Source organism: Ascaphus truei, chromosome 4 (genome assembly GCF_040206685.1).
Source record: "Ascaphus truei isolate aAscTru1 chromosome 4, aAscTru1.hap1, whole genome shotgun sequence".
Classification (NCBI taxonomy): Eukaryota; Metazoa; Chordata; class Amphibia; order Anura; family Ascaphidae; genus Ascaphus; species Ascaphus truei.
Genome location: NC_134486.1, coordinates 207,685,292 through 207,712,325, shown reverse-complemented (window position 1 = coordinate 207,712,325; position 27,034 = coordinate 207,685,292). Strand labels below are relative to the sequence as shown.

General features: G+C 46.3%; 1 protein-coding gene across 1 annotated transcript in view; it reads left to right on the top strand.

Annotated features, from left to right (window-relative positions):
* The window catches only part of LOC142492038 (beta-3 adrenergic receptor-like), a 45,344-nt gene that overhangs the window by 2,380 nt on the left and 15,930 nt on the right, over nt 1-27,034 (top strand). The window contains exon 2 of the mRNA XM_075594777.1: nt 24,534-24,694. Within this exon, the coding sequence (XP_075450892.1) occupies nt 24,534-24,694 (161 nt within the window). The remainder of the gene's footprint in view (nt 1-24,533; nt 24,695-27,034) is intronic.

Below are 27,034 nucleotides of genomic sequence, written 5' to 3'. Positions count from 1 at the left end.
CACCTCCAATGACCCCCCCTGCACCTCCAACGACCCCCCTGCACTTCCAATGACCCCCCTTCACCTCCAATGACCCACCCTGCACCTCCAATGACCCCCCCCTGCATCTCCAATGACCCCCCCCTGCACCTCCAATGACTCCCCCCCGCACCTCCAATGACCCCCCCCCCGCACCTCCAATGACCCCCCGCACCTCCAATCACCTCCCCCTGCACCTCCAATCACACCCCCTGCACCTTCAATCACCTCCCCTGCACCTCCAATCACCCCCCCCTTCACCTCCAATCACCCCCCCTGCACCTCCAATCACCCCCCCTGCAACTCCATTCACCCCCCTGCACCTCCAATCACACCCCCCCTGCACCTCCAATCACGCCCCCCCCTGCACCTCCAATCACGCCCCCCCTGCACCTCCAATCACGCCCCCCCCTTGCACCTCCAATCACCCCTGCACCTCACCACCTGCACCTCACATCACCCTTCCTGCACCTCACCTCCCCTGTATCTCACCTCCCCTGCACATCACCCCCCTGCACCTCACCTCAATGCACCTCACATCACCCCCGGGGCCGCGGGGAATCGCCGCCATTTTTTTATTTTATTTTTAAGTTTTTTTTTTTTTAAGTTTTTTTTTTTTAAATCTCACCGCGAGCCGCACAGAGAGGCCGGGCGGGCCGCATGCGGCCCGCGGGCTGTATGTTGTGCAGGCCTCTATTAAACCATATATATGCACATATATAAAATTCTATATTACACATACACAGATATAAAATACATTTATAATATATATATATATATACATATACATATATATACATGAGCAACCCTTAGTCAATGCATGCTGCTTTAAACACAGCTTTTAAGCAAGGACTTGGGAGATGCAAAGTCAGTTAACCCACTCACAGACATGTTTCAACCTTGATGGGTCTCATCAGTGTGAGGTTGGCTTACTGACATTTGCTCAAATGAGATAAGAGTAGGTAATCACCACGACTATTAAGGTTATGGTGGGTAAAAAAAGTGACTAAAACCCTCCACAGTAAAGCATAAAGCAACTGTAAATATTCCTGTATTCCTAAGGGTTGCTCATGTAATGTGAGCATGAGATAGAAAGTGGCACTGTGTGCTCATTTGCATGTCATTTCCCAGAATCCCTTGCTGCAGTGGAAGTGCTGTTTGCTGGGTGATAATGGTGAAAGACAGGGTTGCAGACCTGTCTAAGACATGCAAATGAATATACAGGAATATTTACAGTTGCTTTATGCTTTACTGTGGAGGGTTTTTAGTCACTTTTTTTACCCACCATAACCTTAATAGTCATGGTGATCACCTACTCTTATCTCATTTGAGCAAATGTCAGTAAGCCAACCTCACACTGATGAGACCCATCAAGGTTGAAACATGTCTGTGAGTGGGTTAACTGACTTTGCATCTCCCAAGTCCTTGCTTAAAAGCTGTGTTTAAAGCAGCATGCATTGACTAAGGGTTGCCTCATGTAATGTGAGCATGAGATAAAAAGTGGCACTGTGTGCTCATTTGCATGTCATTTCCCAGAATCCCTTGCTGCAGTGGAAGTGCTGTTTGCTGGGTGATAATGGTGAAAGACAGGGTTGCAGACCTGTCTAAGACATGCAAATGAATATACAGGAATATTTACAGGTTGCTTTATGCTTTACTGTGGAGGGTTTTAGTCACTTTTTTTACCCACCATAACCTTAATAGTCGTGGTGATTACCTACTCTTATCTCATTTGAGCAAATGTCAGTAAGCAACCTCACACTGATGAGACCCATCAAGGTTGAAACATGTCTGTGAGTGGGTTAACTGACTTTGCATCTCCCAAGTCCTTGCTAAAAGCTGTGTTTAAAGCAGCATGCATTGACTAAGGGTTGCTCATGTAATGTGAGCATGAGATAAAAAGTGGCACTGTGTGCTCATTTGCATGTCATTTCCCAGAATCCCTTGCTGCAGTGGAAGTGCTGTTTGCTGGGTGATAATGGTGAAAGACAGGGTTGCAGACCTGTCTAAGACATGCAAATGAATATACAGGAATATTTACAGTTGCTTTATGCTTTACTGTGGAGGGTTTTAGTCACTTTTTTTACCCACCATAACCTTAATAGTCGTGGTATATATATATATATATATATATATATATATATATATATATATATAAACAAAAATATATATATTACACATACATAGATATTAAATACATTTACAGCTCTCTGATTAATATCATTACAGTCCAAAGTTATCAGGGATTTATTATTTAAAAAATGGATGAAACTCAATCTGCTCATTTAGGCCCAGAGGATATTTACTATGTAGTGAATAGATCAAATATTGCTCCCCCTGAAGACGTTTGAGTTCTCTATCACCCAAGGGTCTCTATCCACTATTTCTAGGCCCTTGAATTTTAACTCGTTAGGGGAACCTCCATGACAATCAAAAATGTGTTGTGCAAGGTTATGTACTTTCCTCCCCCCTTCTAACAAACGTTTAGCATTCCTTATGCCGTTCACATGTTCACCTATTACGTACTTTTAATGACCTAATAGTCTTCCGAATGTAATACTTATTACATGGGCAGGCAGGTGATCATATATACAACGAAGTTGCAGCGGCAGTTAATAAAGTGCCTGATGTTATATATCCTTCCCAGTACAACAGTCTTTGAAAGTTTTCTCCCGTGACATAAAGTGACACATGACACATTTCCCACATGGAATATTTCCTAGTGGTTTATTCAAAAACTGTTTACCTAGGTTGACACTAGATGTTTTCTTTAAAACACTTGAGCTAATATGCTTTTTAGATTTTTTGCTTTTCTAAAAACTACTTTGGTTTTGTAGACATTGTTTGTTTTAGGATGGGATCCATTTTCAAGACATCCCAATGTTTAAACAAAATCCATCTAATACTATTTTCTTGTTTGCAATAATTAGCAATAAACATGGGAGTGTCTTGTTCCTTTGTTTTTTTTAACCTTGGGGACCAACAAAGATCCTCTTGCTCTTTCTCTGCTTCTTTTTTTATTTGCATCTTTAACCACACCTCCATAATATCCCTTCTCAGAAATCTTTGTTCTTGTAAATCTGATTGTATGTCAAAATCCCTTAACTCTGAACAATTTCTTCGTACCCTTAGAAACTTGGCTAAGATCCTATCCGCTTTGTTCTCTTTGTCATAGTAGAGTTGATTGGTCCACTTTAGGTCCTCCAACTGGACCTGCCTCAGTGCCAATCTGGCATCAGTAAGGGATTTGTGTATTTTTTTTGAGGGGTTACTTTTGTGTATTTTTTCTAAATGTACTATTTTATCTGATAGCTTTTTATATAGTTTCAGTTTTTTTTTTTTTTCTTAAAGCAGGCAATAGAGATTTGGTCTCCTCCGATCGTTGCTTTGTGGGTCTCCCAAAGCATCGAAGGGGACGCTACAGTACCCTTATTTATATTAATATATTCCTCCAGAGATAATTTGATTTTATTTTCAATATCAGGGTAGTTCAGTAGGGACTCATTTAGTCTCCAGTGTCATGAGTTACTTTTGACAAAGGGGAGGGTGAGTGTCAGGTCAACCGGTGCATGGTCTGACCAGGTCATTGAACCAATATCAGAGTGGGAGTGTAACGCCTGTATGCCCGCAGACCTTGCCAGTCCCCAGTACTGAGGTGGGTAAGGGTATAACACGCACCCACAGCAGTGAGGGCGTGCCCGGAGTGTGGTAAATTGCGTTGCCGGGCCTGGTGAGAAAAGGGTTAACGTTTATACTTGCTGAGTCCGGGGTGCCAGAAGTCGGAGGGTTAAAGTCCAAGAGCCAGGGGGTCAGGGGCAGGAGAGAGCAGCTTCGTGAGGTCCAAAGCAGAGTCCAGGGGTAGCAAGGTACACATAGTCAAACAAAGCCGAGATCAATCCAAAGGAATCCAAACAGGGGCAGGGACAGGAACCAGAGCTGAAACAGACAACAGAGCTAGGCATAGACATTGCACACAGGAGCTACAGAGAAGGAGAGAGCAGAGTGGGGTTATAAAGGAAGGAGGGCCAATAGAAGCAAGGGGTGGAGCAGAGGCTTGTCTGGGTGTTTGCAGGGATAGGTCCAGATGAGCAGGGGAGGAGACAGGGGCGTAATCCAGAGTGATGGCCTGCAGCCGACGGGGGGCGGAGCCAGCGGTGCGAGACGGCTGGTAAAACAATCAGGTGCGCGCGCCTTCTGTAAGGCTGCCTTGCGCGCGCCCCAATCGCGTGCCTGGCGTACGGCGTACGGCGTGCGCCGCGGAGGAAAGGCTCGGCGTGGAGGAGGTGAGAGACTGAGGGAGCGGGGAACCGGGACAGCTAGCCGCAGTGGGGCCTGAGGTGACGGGGGCACGCCGAGAAGCGCACATCCCCCGATCCGTCACAACGGAAGACCGAGGGAGCGGGGAACCGGGGCAGCTAGCCGCAGTGGGGTCTGAGGTGACAGGGACACGCTGAGAGGCGCGTGTCCCCCGATCCATTACAGTACCCCACCTCCTTGAGGATCGGACTCCGGACGATCCTCCCAAGGTTTGTGAGGAAATTTCCGATGGAATTGTTTGAGAAGAGCTGGAGCATGAACATGATGATAAGGTATCCAGGAGCGTTCCTCCGGACCACATCCCTTCCAATGAATGAGGAACTGAAGTCTGCCCCTGGACCAACGAGAATCAAGAATGGAATGGACTTCGAAATCCTGCTGTCCTTGTATTACGACGGGGTTGGTCTCCGAGGACCGTCCGGAAAATGAGCATTTTGGACAAAGGGTTTCAGAAGGGATACGTGAAATACAGAGTGTATCTTCATGGTGGGGGGAAGCGAAAGACGATACGCTACCGGGTTGATCCGTTCAAGGACCTTGAAGGGACCCAAGAATCTAGGAGCCAGCTTCTGGGAAGAAGTTTTGAGCTTGATATTTTTTGAAGATAGCCAAACTCTGTCTCCCGGTTTGTATTCTGGGCCGGCTGACGTCGCCGATCTGCTTGCGTCTTTTGTTTTTGAACGGACCCCTGCAAGGCTCTTTGAATCTTTTTCCAAGAGTTTTGTAGATTGGAAACGTGAGTATCTGCTGCAGGAACACCAGAGGGGAGGGAGGAGAGGGGAAGACTGCTGGGATGGAACCCATAGTTAATGAAGAAAGGTGACTCTTGCGTGGACTCATTCTTCAACGAATTAATAGCGAACTCTGCCCAGGGTAATAGGTTCACCCAATCGTCTTGAGATTCTGATACAAAACATCTGAGATACTGTTCCAGGGTCTGATTCATTCTCTCCGTCTGGCCGTTGGTCTGCGGGTGATTAACCCGAGGAAAAGAGAAGAGAAGTTCCAAGTCTCTGAGAGAACGCTCGCCAAAACTTAGAAATGAATTGAGTACCTCTGTCAGAAACAATGAAAGTGGCACGCCGTGTAACCTGAAAATTTCCTTAGAAAAAATGTCAGCCAAGATAGCTGAATTGGGGAGACCCTTGAGGGGTATAAAGTGTGTGTGCTTGGAAAACCTGTCCACTACCACAAGGTAGTTCCACAATAAAGTCCATGGAAATATGCTTCCAAGGCCGTTCCGGAATAGGAAGAGGTAGGAGGAGGCCAGAAGGTTTGTGTCGGGCGGACTTGCTCTGAGCACAGACTGGACAAGCACTAGTGAAATCAAAAAGGTCTTTGTTCATTTTAGGCCACCAAAAGGTCCATTTGATAAGATCTACTGTCCTCTTGAAGCCTGGATGACCAGCAGATCTAGAAGAATGCCCCCACTGTAGGATCTTGTGGTGAAAACGTGAGCAGCGTACAACCGTCCTTCTGGCACCTTAAATCTCCAAGGTACATCTCATCCAGGATATCAAAATTATTGGCGGAAATAATATACTTTGCGGAAAGAATCGTCTCTGACGATTCATTAGATCCTTCCTCCGTAGAGAATTGGCGAGACAGAGCATCGGCCTTGATATTCTTGGTACCTGGAATATATGAAATTGTGTAATTGAAACGAGAGAAAAACAGTGCCGAACGAGCTTGACGGGACCCTAGACGACGAGCCCCCTCAATGTACAATAAGTTTTTGTGATCGGTGAGAATAGCTACTGGCTCCTTGGTACCCTCGAGAAGATGTCTCCATTCTTGGAGGGCTAATTTGATAGCCAAAAGTTCACGGTTCCCGACATCATAATTTCTCTCGGCCGAAGAGAATTTCCTGGAAAAGAATCCACATGGATAAAGTTTTTCTTGTGGAGAAGATCTTTGTGAGAGTACTGCCCCAGCTCCCACATCAGAAGCGTCTACCTCCAGGGTGAAAGGAAGGGATGTATCCGGATGCCGAAGGATGGGGGCGGAGACGAAAGCTCTTTTGAGGAACTCGAAGGCTTTGATGGCTTCAGGGGACCATGCTGTCGGATCAGCACCTTTCTTGGTCAGAGCAGTAATGGGTAGAGTGATAGTGGAGAAATTACGGATGAACTTTCGATAGTAGTTAGAAAAGCCAAGGAACTGTTGAACGGCTTTTAGGGAATTTGGCAATGGCCAATCGAGAACAGACTTCAATTTCTCAGGATCTATGGTGAAACCTTTATCAGAGATTATATAGCCAAGGAAGGCTGTGGAAGATTGGTGGAAGAGACATTTCTCCATCTTCGCATAGAGGCGATTAGCGCAAAGCCGAGAGAGAACCATCTTGGTGTGACGAATATGCTCCTCCAGGTTCTTGGAGAAAATGAGGATAGCGTCCAAGTATACGATGACAAAGATTCCCAGAATGTCCCGGAAGATATCATTCATAAATTCTTGGAAGACGGCAGGGCATTGCAGAGGCCGAACGACCCGAACGTGTGTTAAATGCAGTTTTCCATTCGTCACCATCTCGTATTCGGATAATATTGTAGGCTCCTCTCAGGTCGAGCTTAGATAATATAGAGGCTCCTTGAAGCCGGTCAAAGAGTTCTGAAATTAGAGGAAGAGGGTACCGGTTTTTAACCGTAATCTTGTTAAACCCACGAAAGTCGATACAGGGTCTTAAAGAGCCATCCTTCTTTTTCACGAAGAAGAAACCTGCCCCGGCGGGGGATGTGGAATTCCAAATAAACCCTTTCTTAAGATTCTCCTGGATGTAAGTCGCCATAGCCTCGGTCTCGGGCACAGATAAGTTATAAGACTTAGACTTGGGGAGTGTGGTTCCAGGAATTAATTCGATGGGGCAATCGTATGAACGATGAGGTGGCAGAACCTCAGCCTGGGTCTTGTTAAAGACATCTAAAAAGTCATGATATACCTCTGGCAAGGTAGAGAGAGAAGCAGGAGTGGTGTCGAGGCCAGCGAGCATGGTAACGGGAGGAGTGTCCGTCTTCTCCAAAGTAGAAGCCCACTGGATCGATAGTTCGTTGGTCCAATCAACACGCAGGTTGTGAAGCTGGAGCCACGGCAATCCCAGAATAACCTGGACAGTAGGAGAGTGGAAAACATCGAAGATGATGACTTCAGTACGGCCATCTGTGGTGGTCAGGGTAAGGGGAATAGATTCCCAGATAATGAAGGCTGGTTGGAGCGGTCCACCGTCGATAGCCTCCAGGCCGATGGGCGACTTCTTCTTGACAAACAGGATTTGGTTATGGCAGGCATAGTCGTGATCCAAAAAGTTACCACCAGACCCGGAGTCGATGAAGGCGTCAACCTCTACCTTGAGATTAGGACCCACAAGAGTTATAGGGAGTAGAATCCTTTTCGGTAGTACTTTAGGGGAAGAGGGGCAAGGAGAAATGGTACCCAGTAGATGCCGCTCTACCTTTACTGGGCGTTCTTGTTTCCCGGTTTCAAGTGACAGTGACGTAGTTGGTGTTCCGGGGAGCCGCAGTAGTAGCAGAGACCCTCCTTGCGACGTCGTGTTCTCTCAGCGGTCCGAAGCTGTTGGCTACCGATTTGCATCGGTTCAGGGGCGTCCAACGCAGGAAAAGCCAAGGGAGGAGACCTAGGAGAAACAGGCAAGGATGAGAGTGAACGGGGACGGTGGCGCTCGTGGTGTCGTTCTTGAATGTGCTGGTCCATCCGGATGCTGAGGGAAATGAGATCCTTTAGAGATGAGGTACGAACATGAGCTGCAAGATCATCTTTGAGGGATTCGGATAAACCCTGCCAGTATGCCGCAGCGAGGGCCTCATCATTCCACTGGGTCTCTGCAGTGACCTGCGACCCTGGGAGAGACGAAACAAGGAAGAAGCGGCAGTTTCCCTACGCGCTGGTGTGTTAAAGACCTGCTGGAACTCTCGCCGGAATTTGGGGTAATCTTGGGTTATGTCTGGTCTGTGTTCCCAGAGGGGAGAAGCCCAAGCGAGGGCATTGCCAGTGAGCAGGGCATAGACGTAGGCCACTTTAGTACGACCAGAGGGAAAGCGAGACGGGGACATCTCAAACTGGACGTCACACTGGTTCAAGAATCCCCGGCAAGTAAGGGGGTCCCCGTCATACCGGTTGGGAGGTGGAATACGTGGCTCCGGGTTGCCCACAGATACTGGGGCCGGGAGTGACGGTGCAACTGGGGATTCCCATAGTGAGAGATTAGAAAGTTTTTGAGTAACGGTGGTGAGTTGGTCACTTAAAAATTGCCAATGTTCTATAGTGACACCTTGGCCCACCTCAGGGGCGTCTGCATTTGTTGAGCTCTGCATAATGTAACGCCTATATGCCCGCAGACCTGGCCAGTCCCCAGTACTGAAGTGGGTAAGGGTATAACACGCACCCACAGCAGTGAGGGCGTGCCCGGAGTGTGGTAAGTTGCGTTGCCGGGCCTGGTGAGAAAAGGGTTAATGTTTATACTTGCTGAGTCTGGGGTGCCAGAAGTCAGAGGGTTAAAGTCCAAGAGCCAGGGGTCAGGGGCAGGAGAGAGCAGCGTAGTGAGGTCCAAAGCAGAGTCCAGGGGTAGCGAGGTACATGTAGTCAAACAAAGCCGAGATCAATCCAAAGGAATCCAAACAGGGGCAGGGACAGGAACCAGAGCTGAAACAGACAACAGAGCTAGGCATAGACACTGCACACAGGAGCTACAGAGAAGCTATGCAGAGCAAGGAAGGAGAGGGCAGACTGGGGTTATAAAGGAAGGAGGGCCAATAGAAGCAAGGGGTGGAGCAGAGGCCTGTCTGGGTGTTTGCAGGGATAGGTCCCGGTGAGCAGGGGAGGAGACAAGGGCGTAATCCAGAGTGATGGCCTGCAGCCGACGGGGGGGCGGAGAAAGCGGTGCGAGAGGGCTAGTAAAACGATTGGGTGCGCGCGCCTTCTGTAAGGCTGCCTTGCGCGCGCCCCGATCGCGTGCCTGGGCGTGCGGCGTGCGCCGCGGAGGAAAGGCTCGGCGTGGAGGAGGTGAGAGACTGAGGGAGCGGGGAACCGGGACAGCTAGCCACAGTGGGGCCTGAGGTGACGGGGGCACGCCGAGAAGCGCGCGTCCCCTGATCCATCACAACGGAAGACTGAGGGAGCGGGGAACCGGGGCAGCTAGCCGCAGTGGGGTCTGAGGTGACAGGGACACGCTGAGAGGCACGTGTCCCCCGATCCGTTACAGGGAGGAGGGCTGAAGGATGTTTTTGGTGACCAGGAAATAATCTATTTTGGAATACGTCTGATTTGGGGGTGAGAAGAATGAGTAATCCTGTTGGCCCTGATGCTGCGCCCTCATGCATCTATCAAAGAGAATTCCTTAATTAGGTCTCTGAATTTTTTGCGGTTTTATGTATTAGAGTCGAGTGAGCTTGACCTGGGGTGGTAGATCTATCCAGAGCGAACCTTCAATTTCACTAAATTGAGTGATACATGCTTATTTTATACTGGCACGTTGTAAGTGCGCATTTTTATACCCGTTTTTTACATAAAGAAATTTATATCATTCTGATCGCACTATGTAGTTCTCTCTCTCATCCTACATATACTACATTGCATCACTGACGGAGCCTTTGAGGGGGGATCCTGACCATACTATTCCATATGGGTAGCAGCCCTATTTGCAAACTGCTTTTGATTCACTGATATCCTGTGAGTAGACAAGACATACGAGCCAAGAAACCATCATATGCTTTATTAATCAATTTCCTATACATCTGCACTTATTTGTGTGTTTTTTGTTTCTTTTTTCCTATATGCTCCCCCTGGATTGTTTGAGAGATAATAATAATTATCTTTCAAGCATAAATAGGGTACAGTACTTGACATCACTTTTAACTTTTGCTTTCTATCCCACCAGCATCATTATGGTAAAGTACTGAAATAAAATGTTCTTTACTTTTATTGTTTACCCCCTTTATTGCTTAGGGGACATCGGATTTCTACATTTAGTTACTGCAAGATTGTTACTTCAATATCATTTGGAACTGTTCTGTAACCCGTGCAGCTCCTTGTTTACAGCATCTTATTGCTACTGTTTACATCATTGCTTAGAAGCAATGGGAGCACCTGCTAGTCCCTACATTTTCTTCAAACGATGCACCAGAAAAGCATCTCTCCCAGGAATATACTACACTATGGTAACTGTACTTTTCCAGATAATATCACACTGAAAAAATAGTTGCAGGTACTGTAATTGTAGTCACATTAAGTCATTTTCCTAGGAGGAAATGTCACCATTTTCTAGAATGACGTAGTGAGATTTTATAGCAACTCGTATACCATAGTTTAGTAGTTAGTGGTATTTCGATAGTTATAACTTAGTTTCCAAAGTTCATGCTCTGCTCTCGCTCCTTTGTGAAACTTGCTTTACTAGCTCATTAATATGTAATAATAATAACAACAACTTTATTTCATACAGTGCTTTTCTCCACAATAACACTCAGAGCGCTTCACAATTACAGTATACTGCCGTGCACAGTACGCAGCACATACTGCAGGAATTTTTAAAGACACAGATGAGCTATGTTTTTGGTGCCTCTTTGACTGTGCTTAGTTTTGTCAATTATGGCAACTACTGTTTTGTGCTTTAAGTACGCAACGTTATTAGGACTTTTCTGCATAAAGTGAAATATGTCTGATCATTTAACTTGCCATGCCAGATATTGAACTAAATAAAGCAGTCAGAAGCTTGGGTATCATCAGTTATTATGGAAGTTTCCTTGCCTACCAGGATTGTAAGTAATAGTGCCCTAGCACTGATTGCCGTCACAGAATGCAAAGTAGAATATGAAATTCTGTAGTTTGGCAATATTATACTTCTGTGTGTACTATGTATGTTGATCCCATGAAAGTTATCATAATCTGTGAATAATTGTGAATGTACATAATAAAAGTGAATGTACATAATTGTGAAGATTGGTCACAATTTGTGGGGGTAATGAAGGAGCAGGGGAATAGAATCCCAGAATTAGAACATGGATGAACCACAGGCATATCTGTCAGGTATTTTTTAACTAATTTGTAATACTGATTTTTTTAAAACATGAAGAACAAGACTAGAAATCCAAGAATGCTAAGGGATGTGAATTTCAAAACTAAGACAAGATAAAATTGTCCTTAAAATTTACAGTTAACGGGGGCGTGGCCAGGACGCCGACGGAGATGGTTGAGTGAGAGAGGAGCTCCTCAGACCCCTGCATAGAAACAGTGCAATAGACACATTTCCCCCCCAAAATCCACTCCCCAAATACTCTCCCCTTAATCCACAATCCCTGGAGCAATGACGGGCAGACCGAAGGCCCAACAGACCCAGGGGGTCACGAAATATTTCGCCCCCTCGCCGCGGAGCACAGAGGCAACCTCAAGGAGCCAAGATGGCGCCGGCACGAGCAGCGCACGTGGCGCCAAAAGCACAGCGACAGATCGGGACCAATCAGACGAGCCCTTGCCCCCTGAAACTGGGGTAACACAAGAATATATGCAAGAGCTCATGGCCTCAATGCTGGATAAGCTCCATGCATCGCTCCAAGCAGACCTGAGAGCGGCAGTCACGGAGCTCAAGCAAGAAATCACAGGCCTCACAGAGCGGACATCAGCCCTGGAGAATCAAATGGCAGATGCCCAGCAAGCCCAGGAAGCAGCAGACACAGAGATTTACCGACTGGGGGCAGAAATTAACAGTCTCCGTGACACCCTAGAAGACCACGAGAACCGCGACCGGCGGCAAAATATTAGAATACGTGGCATTCCGGGAATCAGTCCCCCCAGGCCAAATAAAAATCTACCTGCTTGACTTCTTTGTCTCAATTTGTGGAGACCTGGACCACAAAGATTTAGAGATGGACAGAGCGCACCGTGCGCTGGGACCTCGGTCTGATGATCCTAACAGGACGCGGGATGTAATTGTCCGCCTACACAGATACTCCATAAAGGAGAAAATAATGGAGGCCTGCCGAGCCAAATAACCCATTAAATTTAAGGATGACCCCTTGCAAATCTTTAATGACCTGTCAAAAGTCACAGTCAATCGCCGCAAGGAATTGAGGCCCTTAACCCTCCTTTTCCGTGACAATGAAGTCAAATACAAGTGGGGGTTCCCATTCAAACTCCTGGTCCAGAGAAATGGCAAGTTCCTGACCATTAGACACCCTGAGGACATGGAGCAATTTGCCCGGGCGCTGGGCCTCAACCCACCCTCTAGCTGGAAATCTGACCCCGCCAGGTCACAAGGCACTGACGCAGAGGAGCCACCGATCAGGGCCTTAGAACGACTGGCGGGCCAGAGACAGCAAAGGAAATAAATAAATAAATTAAAATGCTGTCCCACACGTTTCTGGAGCTGCACCCCACACCCAGTTGAAGTTGGAACCCTCAAGTTAAAAAACAGCCCCATCGTTTACAGGGACAGCGCAGGAGAAGCAAAAGAAACAAACCTGACAGCAGTCGTCAACAGTACATCGCCGCGGGGAGGGGAGCTGTCAGACGGAGGAACGACGCACCCAAACTCTCCACGCCAACCCGTATCAGCCGCCTAGAGAACCCCCGTGAGGAAACCGGAGGATCGCCGCTTTTTGAACGGGGGGGGAGGGGGGCGGGAGGATTTGACCCCGTGAACGGGGGCCCCGTAAAAGGAAGGAAGGCTGAGCGCTTGGTTTTCGCCTCCCCCCCTCTCCCTCCCCCCTCGTCGTTGCTGCTGACCGGTCTTTTCCCCTTACGTCAAGTGCCCTGCTGTAATAGGGGTGAGAAAAAGGGGACCCACGTACCTAAAGAGCGCCTCAACGGTTCCCGGCTCCTGGAGGTCTCCCCGACCTCACACCCGGATGCCGAACTCGACACCACAGCAACTGTGAGTACTCGGGGCCCATCCAGACGGTCCGTCCAGAAACGCATAGGCGGACCTTCACAGTTAAGGGGTTTAATTCAATACGGGTACAGCACTTGTCCCATCGCACTGAACTATAGTGGAAGTGGTTGAAATGAACGCTACGAGACTTCACCTACGATGTAAATAGTTGATTCATGTACGCCATTATGTTATGCAGCACTCCCCCCCCTCTCTCCCTCCCGGGTCTCCCCCCCCTCCCTCCCAGATCCCCCCCCCCTCCCTCCCAGATCCCCCCCTCCCTCCCAGGCCCTCCTCCCCCTCCCTCTCAGGTTCCCCCCCTCCCTCTCAGGTCCCCACCTCCCTCCCAGGTCCCCCCCCCTCCCCACCCAAGGAGAGGTCCCAAATACAGCACCCTTATGCTCAAACCCGCGGGGTTGATACCGATTACGATGTCAAAGGAAAAGTTATAATAAGCAAATGAACCTGAACTGGAATGTGTTGAAACTCTTACCGTCATGCTTAAACTCAAATGAGCCTTCACTTAAAGGCATGAGTGAATGAATAAACAGGTCATTACACAACTGAATGTAAATAAACATAGTAAGAGAATGTGTACCGATATGGCAGGAGAGAACATACCTCCCATCACCTCCTCTCTCCCTCCCCCTCCACCCCCTCCTCCCCCTTCCCCCTTCCCCCCCTTCCCTCTCTCCCCCCCATCCCCCCTCCCCTCCCTCTGCTCCCCCACCCCTCTCCCCCCCTCCTCTCCCCACCCTCTGCCCCCCCACTCCTCTCCTCCTCCCTCCTCTCCCCTCCACCCCTCCCTCTGCCCCCCTCCCCCTCCTCCTCTCCCCCCTCTGCCCCCCCACCCCACTCCCCCCCATCTCTCCTCCATCCCCCCCTCTACCCCTCCCTCCCCCCCACCTACTCCCCCCTCTCCCACCCTACCCTAGAGGGGCTCCCCAGACAGCCATCATAGCATGCCACAATGTTTAGATGCAGAAACTGAAGCGGATATCAAGGGAGACGCAGGTCACAGGACGATGCACAGGCACAGTTGCCTTAGCTAAGCCTGCAGTCAGATCAAAAGCTCACGGGCTAAGATGCCATATGGTTGAATTGTTTGCAATGCTGTTACACTGCACAGAATGTTATTAGAAGCAGTGCTATGCTGCATGTCATTATGTCTTAAATTGTGTTCAAGGTTGTTTGATATATGTCATGTTACCATGCCAAACGTTGAACTAGTAATAACAGGTAGAACAAAGACACAAAGATCCATCCCTCTTCGGTCCCCTATCTCCCCTCACTCCTCCACCCCCCCCACCCTTCTCCTCCACCCCCCCCTCTCTTCCACCATACCTCCACCCATCCCACCACTCTCTCCCCTCCCAACCCCAACCCCCCCTCTCCCCCACCACCCCCCACTCCCTCACCACCCCCTCTCCCTTTCCCTTTTTTTTCAAAGTGAGTACGTCACGATATTCCCACATTACCTAGGGAAGGGGGAGGAAATGTGTCACTTGAGGCACCAAAGGGTCTGGCCCCCTCTGCTGCCCACCGGTCGTCGACGCCGGTAGCAACCCCGAAGGGCACTCCAGCCCAAATGCCGGTCGCCCGCGGACCAGGCAATTTTTTGTTAGGCCCTACAGTGGACCTATTCACCTCTTTCTTCTGTCTGCTGACTCTGTCCCAGCAGATCTTTACCCCACCCTTCCCCCCCTCTCCACCCCTCCCACCTCCTCAGTACACCTGGCTCGATAAATACAAAAACCACACCCGTCCTAAATGTTTGCTGGGGCGTGCTGCGTACCCAAATTATAGAATCAAGACCCCCCAGTGGGAAAGGAGGGGTCCTAAGGTTCCCCACCACGGGAAAAATCCATGGCTACTACGGCCCCAATTAAAATAATATCATTAAATGTCAAAGGCCTGCACAATAACAGAAAGAGACGACTGGCCTTACAAGATATGAAAAAATCAGGGGGAGACATCATATTCCTACAGGAGACCCACTTCACATCACAAGACCCCCCAAATATATTAAAAAAAGCGTTTCCAATGTGCTTTTTCGCATCATTTAGTAGTAAAAAAACGGGGAGTGGCCATATTGATCCGACAAGGCACCCCATTTAATCACATCAAAACAACAGTGGACCCAGATGGTAGATTTCTAGTGGTATACGGCTCTCTCGCAGGATCGGCAATTGCCCTGATAAATGTATATGCCCCGAACGAGAATCAAGTGGAATTTCTAAAAAGGGTTCTCGAGGGCATCGACCCGAGTTACCTGTCATCGGTACTATTAGGCGGGGACTTAAACATGGTCCTAAACCCCTCCGAGGACAGATCAACTGTAACGGGCCATCCCCGTATAGCCCCCCCCCCAACACAAAGGGAAAAGGCTTAGGGGAATACTGAATTAATTCTCACTGGTAGATATATGGAGATCCCAGCATCAGGGCCAGAGGGACTATACTATTTACTCAATGCCTCACCAGACCTATTCTCGTATAGACTACTTCCTGGTAACTAAAAATGTACTGGAGGCTGCCACCAATTCGAACATTGGCCCGATAACCTGGTCAGACCATGCCCCGGTACTATTGACCCTATCAGTACCATTTGAAAAAACTATATCCTACTCCTGGAGACTAAATGACTTTACTGAACCATCCTGAGATAGAGAAAGAGATCAGAACCTCATTTAAGGACTATTTCTTCTTTAACTCTGGCTCAGTCTCCTCTCCAGCAATCCTGTGGGAGGCCCATAAGGCAGCAATCAGAGGTAAATTCATCTCAATTTATCCCATAGGAAAAAAGTCAAACAAAAAGTGATTAAGGAACTCAAAGACAATATTATTACGCTGGAGCATGCTCATAAAGCCAATCCCTCAAAGAGAGTCTATAAAAATGTAATGGCTGCCAGAAAAAACTTAAACAAGCCCAGCTGGAAGATGTAGGAAAAGCCCTAAAGTGGACAAACCAGCAATACTATGACAAGGGCAACAAGGCCGACAGAGGAATACAGAAGAGGTCCCAAATAACGGCGATCAAAAATAGGTCCGGTGAGATACAATACAGCGATAGGAAGATAGCAGAAGAATTCACCAAGTATTATACTGATTTATATAACCTAAGATCCAAACATGGCCACCCTGAACCAATAGTATCAGACTCAATAAAGCAATACCTAGACAGTTGTCACCTCCCTACGCTAACAGAAGAGGAAATTACAGTCCTCAACGCAGAGATATCAAATGAGGAACTAGAAGAGGCGGTCAAGCTGCTCAAACTTTCCAAGTCCCCTGGTCCTGATGGATTCACCAATGTTTACTACAAGAGATTCCTACCCATACTATCCACGCATCTATTAAAAATGTTCAATCATTTTATGGAGGGAAATCCAATCCCCACCTCAATGTCTCTCGCAAATCTAGCCATCATACACAAAGAAGGCAGAGACCCGATGCAATGTGGAAGCTATCGTCCAATCTCCCTTCTCAATAATGACCTCAAATTATACAGTAAAATACTGGCGAATAGGCTAAACCCAATCTTACCGAGACTTATACATATAGACCTAGTAGGATTTGTCGCGGGCAGGCAAGCCTCGGACAACACTCGGAAGATAATCAATATTATAGACCATGTCAACCTCACAGGAACCAAAGCAATACTCCTGAGCCTAGACGCAGAGAAGGCATTCGATAGAATCGACTGGCTCTTACTAGACCACACTATGCATAAATTCGGCTTTAAAGACGCATACCTAGAAGGGGTCCGTAGACTCTACCAAGATCCGTCAGCAATGGTAAAACTACCAGGGGGCAATCTCCAGAGATTTAATATTAAAAATGGCACAAGACAGGGATGCCCCCTATCCCCTCTCCTCTCCGCACTCACCATAGAGCCCCTGGCGTCCACAATTCGAAACCATCAGGACATCCAAGGAGTAGAAATAGGACAAACACAATACAAGATATCTCTTAACACTCTCCCAACCCCAAATTTCCCTCCCCAATCTCCAAAAAGAACTCAAAGACTTCAGGAAAATATCAGGCTATAAAATTAATAGCGATAAATCTGAAGCGTTAAATCTAAACCTGCAAGAGCCAGAGGTGAAACTCCTCAAACTAAATTTTAACTACCGGTGGAGTTCCTCTTGTATCAAATATTTGGGAGTAAAGATACCGAGGAACTACCACTCCCTGTACCAACATAATTACCCGCCCTTACTCTGGAAAATCAAACAGGATCTTGATAAATGGGGAGGATACCAAATATCATGGATCGGGAGAATGATCTCGGTCAAAATGAATATACTCCCCAGATTGTTATACTTTTTCCAGACTCTCCCGATTCACATCCCTGGCTCAGAACTGAAAAATATACAAAAACAGATCTTTCATTTTATTTGGCTGGGTAAAAAACCCAGAATCTCCAGGGCAGTTTTGCTTGCCTCAAGGGGGAGAGGGGGTCTGGGAGTCCCAGACATTATGAGATATTACCAAGCCACCCAGCTGAGACAGGTAGTAGTCTGGAACGCAAACCCGAGCCAATATTGCTGGCTAGATATAGAATCGCAATACGCCGGCACGCCTTCACTGCCAGCATGCCTTTGGTCCCTGAGCAGGGAAGATATGCAGACTAGCAAATTCAAAATGAAACACACGTGGGAGATATGGACGAAATGCAAACTTAAATTTAAGCTCACGACCCCTAAATCCCAACTCATCCCAATTATTCGAAATCCCAAATTTCTGCCAGGTTGTGAGCCTAGACAATTTGACCAATTTACAGTTAAAAATATCAGAGCAGTTGCCGACCTTCTGAGCTTTGGGCAGTTCCTGAGTTACCAAAGATTGCAAAACAAATATGAAATGGCAGGACTGAACGTCTTCAAATACCTGCAAATTAGACACTTCATCGAAACATTATACCCAACGTTGGAATTTCCCCCTCTCACTAATTTCGAGCGGCTGTGCAGGGAAATAGCCCACCAAAAATGTCTCATAACACAAATTTACGCGGAGCTAGAAAGGGCAACAGTTGCCCCCACTCATGACTACATGCTGCATTGGGCAGCAGAATTGAACATAGTTATAGACCGAGAGGATTGGGAAAGTATTTGGGAAGCAGCCTCAGGAACTTCCATCTGTGCCACAATCAAGGAAAATATTTATAAAATACTGTTCCGCTGGTATCTTACCCCAGTTAGAATAAATCAAATCTACCCCCTGGCCTCCGATCTATGTTGGAGAGGCTGCGGACAAAAGGGAGACATGGCTCACATTTGGTGGACATGTCCAGAAATTCAGAAATACTGGGAAACCATACAGTCTATAATTACAGAGGTCATAGGCCTCACTATACCCATTGATCCGCTGACCTACTTGCTGGCCAGGCCAATAGAGAATATTGACCGCCCAACTAAGAAATTAATCTCCTTCATTCTCACGGCGGCTAGATGTGCGGTGGCCGCCTCCTGGAAGAAGGTGTCTCCCCCCCCCAAGCAAACAGTCATGAAAAAGAATACAGGAGGTAATGCTCATGGAGCAACTTTCAGCCTTCTTGAAAAGAACTACGGCCTCTTTCTACAATGTATGGGAACCGTGGCTGATACGTCCAGCTAATTAACCCTGCCCCAACTCCCCCCCACAACTAAGGATGATCAGGTCAAAAGAAAACGCCATACGGGACACTGAAGAGGATGGGACACCCCCCCCTCCCAACTCCCCCCCCCCTCTTAACTTCTCTATTTCTGTTTCCTTCCCCCCCCCCCCTCGCGTGCCCCTACGGCCCGAGAAGAATGGCCGGGGGCATGTTGAGACTGTGTCAAGGAAAAAAAAAAAAATCCTGTATTAGGCTAAGATATAACTGTCACAATGTATGCTGTATCAATGCCTAATAAAAAAATTTGAAACAAAAAAAAAATGACAGTTATCTTACATATCTGCACAGGGACAATCAAAGGACTTATTAATTAAATGCCAATGGTGGACAGTTTAGAAGTTGTCAAAAGCTTGAACATTTACAAGCAGATTTCTCTAAAGTACCACAGCATTTTAATAAGAATTATCCACTGTGATCAGCATCATACACAAAACATTTGTATTTGAGCCTTGAAACAAGTAGTTACCGCCGTCTCAAAAGTGAGGCCAAATATATGCTTATTTGCTCATCAGTGCAATCTGTGATATTGAAAAAGATACCGGTGGGGTGTCAAATGAAATGTTCAGTTTCACTGCAGTGCTTTGTTTGCAGTATCTGGTAATGTAATATAACGACTGTAACACAACATAAAACAGTGCCATTGTCTTTATGGAGCTTTACTTTGCACACTGTTACTCGTAGCTACAACTCAACATATGACTCATCCTTACATTAGTCAACAAGTTTATTTTCCACTTTCTTTGCTCCCCATTGGATGTGCAACCTACTGTATAATCCTTACAAATTTGGAGTCTGTGCTTGCTTAAGACTGCTATACACGTTGTGATGCCCACACCACGTTGCAGTCACTTATCCCAAATAAGGCCGGAAACACTGTATTTCTATTTACGTGGGGTTTATTTATAAGGGTTAAGTAACGTATTAGCAGACCCACCGTCCCTTTAAGAAAAAATCAAAAGCATAAAAAAATGCCTATCCCTGTCAGGGAACTAACTGACTTCTTCAGGCCCTTACTATCAGGGCCGCCAGCTAAGCTGGTTGTCAGCCCTAAAACATGTACATTCCATACAAAGTCTCTGCAGATAATAATAAAGCGTTTGCCTTATCTGTTTAGTCCAGGGTTTGGAACAGACGTCTTCCGCTTCAACACGGTCTCTGTCGTCCATCCTTCTCTGGGGAACTCGGCCCCAGCTGAGCCCAGAGAAACTCTCCTTGTCTCTCTCTCCCTCTCTCTCTCCATATTTAGCCTCATTGCACCTTTACGCAAATATACCTTTACACAGTGGCCGCGTTATAATACAAGTCCCTTATTTCCTTAACCAAGACTTTGTTTTTTTTAGAGAACAAAAGACTTATTTTGAAAAGTAGTCATTCTGTTTCTTTTTTTACTAGCGTACATTTTTTTGAAATTGCTACAAAAACGGTGCCCACTTTGTTTATCATAGTTATGTGTCCCTTGCTTAAATTACAATTACTATTATTATTAGGTATCGTTTATTTGTAAAGCGCCAACAGTGCGGTACAATGGGGTACAGGGTTATGTATATTACATAGACAGTTATATACAAGTGAGGACAAACAGATACAAAGAGTTATTGAGAGCTTACAATCTAGAAGGAAAGAGGGACAATGTTGAAACAAGAAGGTAAGGTGGCTGCTCATTGTAGGATAAGGCAGGGGTGCGCAAACTGGGAGACGAGAAATTTACTGGGGGGGCGGGGCGTGGTGCTTACAGAGCCCCCCCCCTCCCACTTCCCCAAAGCATTTAAATTAAATGCCGCGGGAGCGGACGAGGGCTCTGTATGTTACTTAACTTGTCTCCGACGGCTTCTGGATACGCGGGGTCACATGACGTTGTGACATCAGAACTGCCGGGGACAAGATAAGGTGGGGGGGGGGGGGGGGTGCGAGCAGAGAGGTAGAGCAGGCAGGGGGGGTGCAGACGAGAAAGTTTGTACACCCCTAGTATAGAGTGTGGCTCAAGTTGGAGTATGGATCAGCCTAGCAGCTGAATACATGGGGCGAGGGGCGGGGGGGAGTTACATAGTGTGGAGGTTGGTCCAGCCACACAGCTGGTCCCAATGGGTTGGAGGGGGAGAGGGTTGGATGTTAGAGTTATGGCGAGTAAGCTTCCTTGAAAAGGTGAGTTTTCAGGTTGTTTTTTAACATCTGAAAGTTTGGGGAGAGTCTGATGGTATGTGATAGGGAATTCCAGAGAGACGGGGCAGCACGGGAGAAGTCTTGTAGGTGGGAATGAGAGGAGGTTATAAGGTAGGAGGAAAGGCGGATGTCATGGGCAGAATGAGGAAGCATATAAGTATGTATTTGGGAATGAGGGCTGTAATGTAAGGGAGTGGCAGGGTCATTGAGAGCTTTGTAAGTCATAACTAGAATTTTCAATTTAATTTTAGAGGCTATGGGAGCAGCAGAAGTGGAGCAGTGAGCAGGGGCTGGCTGGCAGATTTTTAATTGGGGGGCAAATGTACCCTACCGGACCAAAAACCAGGCAGCAACTGGCCACCACACATATCAACTGTATATATAGGCAACATAATCACAAGAGCACACACACACCTGATACATTCACCACATGCAAACAACTAATCACATAATAATATACAAATGTCTCACACTTTCACCATACAAACACCTAATGCATTCCACAAAATACACACTGACCTGCAGACATACACACAGACACCAGACTGCACATTAATCACACACCTACACATAGACTGACAAGCTCAAATTCTCTCACACTGACCAGCACAAATGCTCACACACTGACCGAAACAGACACACACTGAACAGCACATTCACAGACATACACTGACGAAACACATACTGACCAGCACTGAATGGCTTTTAATTCCTTAGGTACTGGACAGTTCAGAACAGCAGCAACCTTGGCAGGATCCATTTCTAGGCCCTGGGCAGAGATGATGTATCCGAGAAAAGAAAGACGGGATTTATCGAATTCGCACTTCTCGAATTTAGCAAAGAGGTTGTTCTCTAGGAGGCGTTTAAGGATCACCCTCACCTGCTGATGATGTTGTTCCAGGGTTTTAGAATAGATGAGGATATCAGCAAGGTATACGATAACTGAGGAGTCTAACATGTCTCTGAAAATTTCGCTCACGTAGAACTGGAACACTGCGGGAGCATTGCATAGGCCGAAGGGCATCACCAAGTACTTGTAGTGGCCATTACGTGTGTTGAAAGCGGTTTTCCACTCCTCACCCTGCTTTATCCTTTTAAGGTTACAAGCCCCTCTTAAATTGAGCTTGGTAAAAACTGTTGCCCCATGTAGACAATCAAAGAGTTCGGTGGTCAGAGGAAGAGGATACCGGTTCTTGACAGTAATTTTATTCAAACCCCGGTAATCAATACAAGGTTTCAATGACCCGTCCTTCTTTGCCACAAAGAAAAAACCTGCACCAGCAGGAGAACAGGATTTGCAAATAAATCCTCGCTTCAGGATATCATCAATGTATGTCCTCATCACCTTGGTTTTTGGTTCGGAAAGAGGATATGTACATCCACGAGGAGGAGTCATCCCAGGAAGGAGATCGATCGCACAATCAAACAGTCGATGCACAGGTAATTCTTCAGCCTGTCCCTTGTCGAAGACCCGCCTCAGGTCAGAGTAACAGGGTAAGTCTTCCAGTGCAGGCAGTAGAAGAGAACCCACCAGACGACAGGGTTAAAGACATTTGCCATGGTAGGCAGACCCCCAAGTCCTTATCTGTCCCAAAATCTAGTCCGTCAATCTGGGGATTGTTTGTACGTAGCTAAGGAAGCCTCAGAACCACATCGATTGGTGGGGAATTGATGACATCCAGCTGGATGACTTTGTGGTGCAAAACACCAACCGTAGCCCTGATTTGAACTATCTTTTGTGATATGACCCCCAATCCCAATGGTCTACCATCAATGGAAGAGATACCTAGGGGAACGTCCTTCCTCTGGAGAGGAATCTTGATCCGTTGAGCAAAGGCCTTATCCACAAATATACCAGCAGCTCCAGAGTCCACAAAGGCCTTGGTTATTACGGAATGGTTTTGCCAGGATAGGCAGATGGGGACCGAAGGTCCAGGGACATGCAAAGGGCGATCAGTCATTCCAGTTCTGTGGGTAGGTCCCTGTATGTCAATTCTTCCTTTAGCCTCTCTTCAATGCCCTGACGGAAAGCAGCCTTCAAAGCCCTCTCGTTCCAATCAGTCTCCGCTGCCAGGGTCCTAAACTTGACAGCATATTGTCCCATAGTGTGAGAGTCTTGTTTTAACTGTAGTAGTGCAAATTCAGCGGAAGCCGCATGGCCGGGGGTATCAAAGATTGTCCGGAAGGTTTGCATGAAAGCGACGGAATCGTCCAACAAGGGGGAACCCTTTTCATAAAGAGGTGATGCCCAAGCTAATGCTTCATCCGTGAGGAGCAAGAAGATATATGCCACTCGAGAGCAGTGGGTAGAGAAGGATGACGGTCGTGTGTCAAACTGCACCTGGCACTGGTTCAAGAATCCTCTGCAAGCCGAGGGAAGCGCTCCATAGCGGACAGGAGTCAGGATATGGGGCTCCCTTAGGACCACAGATACTGGTGCAGCGTCATGAGCTAAATGCGTGGGCATAGATGGGGTCAAGCTGGGGGTACTGAGGTGGCTGCACAGGGTCTGCAGCGTAGTGGAGATTGAATCCAGTTTCTGATCCAGCGTAGCTATATGGGTGGCATTGGCTCCCAGAAGCTGGCCCTGATGGGAAATGGCATTCACTACCTCTTCAGGGTCCATTGCGTGGCTCGTGCAACGTGTAACGCTGCTGACTGCAAGACAGGATACGGACCTGCAGGGCAGAGGTAGGGAGTAATACACTGACCTTGGCCTGGGATCATAAGCCTGGGATGCAGGAGTAATCAAGTCCGGTTCTGAGGTCGAGGCATGCGGAGGGCAAAGGGTAGTCAGGTCCAGTTCTGAGGTCGCGGCAGGCAAAGGGTAGTCAGTTCCGGTTCCAAGGTCAAGACAGGCAGCAGGCAAAACAAAAGCAAGGGAGAGCTCAGACAGGACAGGGTAACCAGTACTTTGCACGAGCAAAGACTAGTAGCAACTGCCTGCCTTTTAAAGGTCAGAGGCAGCTGCTGACAATGAGAACCAAAGAGAGGCTGATTTCCTGTCAGGGGAGTAAGGGCAGAATTTGCCAGGAAGCAAGAATGCCGCGGTGGCTTTGGACCAGATGATGTCACTTTCTGTCAGCATTCATCCTGAATGTTCTGACAGATCCCTTATACTGGTGTAATTTTCCTTAAGAGAACACACATATTAGGTATAATGTTTGAGCTTTCATTTTCTGTGATTTACTACTATTGGAGTTCATTAATCTCTCTTTTGAACACTGGCTGTTAAGTAAAGAACCCTTAATTCTTAACATACTGTAACCAACTTCCTTTACACCCTACTTAATGACATAATAAAGTAAAAATGTTCCTACACGTCGTAAATGCCTTACCCATTATAACATTCCTATGTGTGTGTGTATATATATGACAAGTGGCTGTACAAATTGCCTATAGATGCTAATAATCCCACCCAATTTCTACTGATTTCTTAAAAGAGAGATATAGTGCTGATTGTAAGATATCACTTGATTGATCTTAAGTATTATTTTTCCCCTAGGAAATATCTTGGTCATCGTCATCATTACTGCCACTAAAGTTTTTCATTCTATAACCTCTGTTTTTATCATCAACTTGGCAATAAGTGACTGCCTGGTAGGGTTGGGGGTTATGCCCTTTGTAGTTCTGTCACTTCACTACGAGGACTGGAGCAAAATAAATGTGAGTATCACAGTAGTAATAAAAGCAAAAGTGCATGTTTCACTATAATATGCGAATGTAACGTGTGCCTCGTAAATCTTTGTTCACAAGACAATTTAAATTGTTGTCGCTGTATATATCATCAACAGTGTGACTAAAAATAAACATAAAATGGATGGACATTCCTTGCTCAACCCTGAATAAAATGACATTGTTTAGCGTGCAACCTAGGAGATGTTTTGCAAACATGTGGGGTGTGCGTAGTGTCGCACATAGAGAGAAATCCTAAATATGTTGCACACCTACTAGTAATGAATATCATTTACGAAAATGTTGTTTGTAATAAAAAATAACTTATAATATTTCATTTGTACAGCATGTACCATAAAATAATTAACACGCACTGATTGTATAGTCTTTATCTTTACGCCAAATGAGTGAATGTAAGTGTTTTTGCAAGACGTAAAAGGATATCCCCACGGGCGGACAGTGTGTCTCCTAGCTGGGGATATTAAATATACCTCAGCCTATAGCAGTGTATCACCTGCACCTAGCTGATACAGAGCTACCACGTCACACGTCTAACCGGGGTGAATAACGGGGTATCTCCGTAACAGCTTGGTACAGCTGATCCAGGTGCCTTATATGGCTCATATGCTCTCACTTCCATTAGAGGACGTTTCTAGTTTACTGACATTATCTTTGAACCAGTTAGAGCTCTTTCTCACAGAACGTATTGAGCACATAAATAGGAACCAACTAGAGCTCACTTGCACACAGTACCTATCATAGCTATCTATTATACAGATCCGATTCCTCAAGCCTGCTAATTCATGGGGGCTCCGCCGGTAAGCATTTTAAAAGTCTGAACAGTTTCCTGGATCTAAACAGCTGTTCAGGACGTTATACACACCCACTGAATTCTAGGTAAAGAGCCAATTGGAGCTCACTGCTATATTTTGCAGACCCTATAGAGGATGTATTTACAGTACCATACAGATTGGAGCCAATTAAAGCAGCAGTCCAAGCTGCCATTTTTTATTTTTTTTATTTTTTTTATTTTTTTCCCTTTAATATGTGCATCAATACAATCCCCACAATGATAAGTAAAGAGCTAAGTTGCCCATCGATCCGTTCTCCTGTGAAGGATTGGCGAAGATTCGGCTTGGGGGTTCACTAAATGGCTGTCAGTGCAGCAGAAGAAGACCAAACATGCAAAGATCTGTGGGGATGATCATGTCACCAGGCAGTCACTAGATACAATTGGTGCACTGCTAGAGAGAGGGAAGAGCTCAAAAAGGGGTTTGCGAGACCTTGTTTCAGAAGAGGAAGGGAATGTAACTTTTTAAATGGTTGCTATACCGTAGAAACAAAAGATGCTGGTTACATTATAATACATTAAAAATGTCATTCAGATTTGTTTTTAAAAAGAAAATGCTACAAGTATTTTCTCATAGTACAGAACTTACAGTACCTATTTTAAAAAAAATAACACATGTATTGCTTGGTCTGCCGCTGTAAGCTCATTGGCACTACCCGTGCTCTGCACCATAGTGACCTAATACATCAACAATGGCTCCACTTATCTGAGCTGACCAGTCTCATGGGAGCTCTGGTAACAAGCATATAAGAGCTATACCTGTAAGACTCAGACTTATATCCCTGGTGTATAGATCTATGCCAACTATCTGGGCTCACACAAGCCATGTTGAACTCTAGGTATAAATCTAAGAATAATTTTTATTTCAATCAAGTTGCTATACAGCGAGGTATATTTAATATCCCCAGCTAGGAGACACGCTGTCCACCCATGGGGGTATCCTTTTACATCCGTCAAAAAACATTTACATTCACTCATTTGGAGTAACGATAAAGACTACAATCAGTGCTAGTGTTAATTATTTTATGGTACATGCTGTACAAATGATATATTAAAAGTAATTTTTTTATTACAGACAAGCATTTTGTCAATTGTATTAATTACTAGCAGGTTTGCACCATATATAGGATTTCTCTCTATGTGCGAGACAACGCACACCCCACATGTTTAGAAATAAACATAGATATATATTTACACAAAGAAAAAGAAACCCAGGAAAAAGCACTCAGATATTGCAAAAAAATAAAGCAGATATGTAATAAAGATGATCAAAAAAACATTTTAATTAAACACATCTACAAAAAAAACATACACTTGAAAAAAAATTTGAAGACCAACAATACAAACCTCTTCCTACACCTCCTATAATGAAAACGGACTAAGAATAAAGATATACAGTACAGATCGATAAGAATAAGGTACAATTAAGCTATGAGTACATAGGGAACTTAGTTCCCAAATAACTCAAGACCGGACGGTCA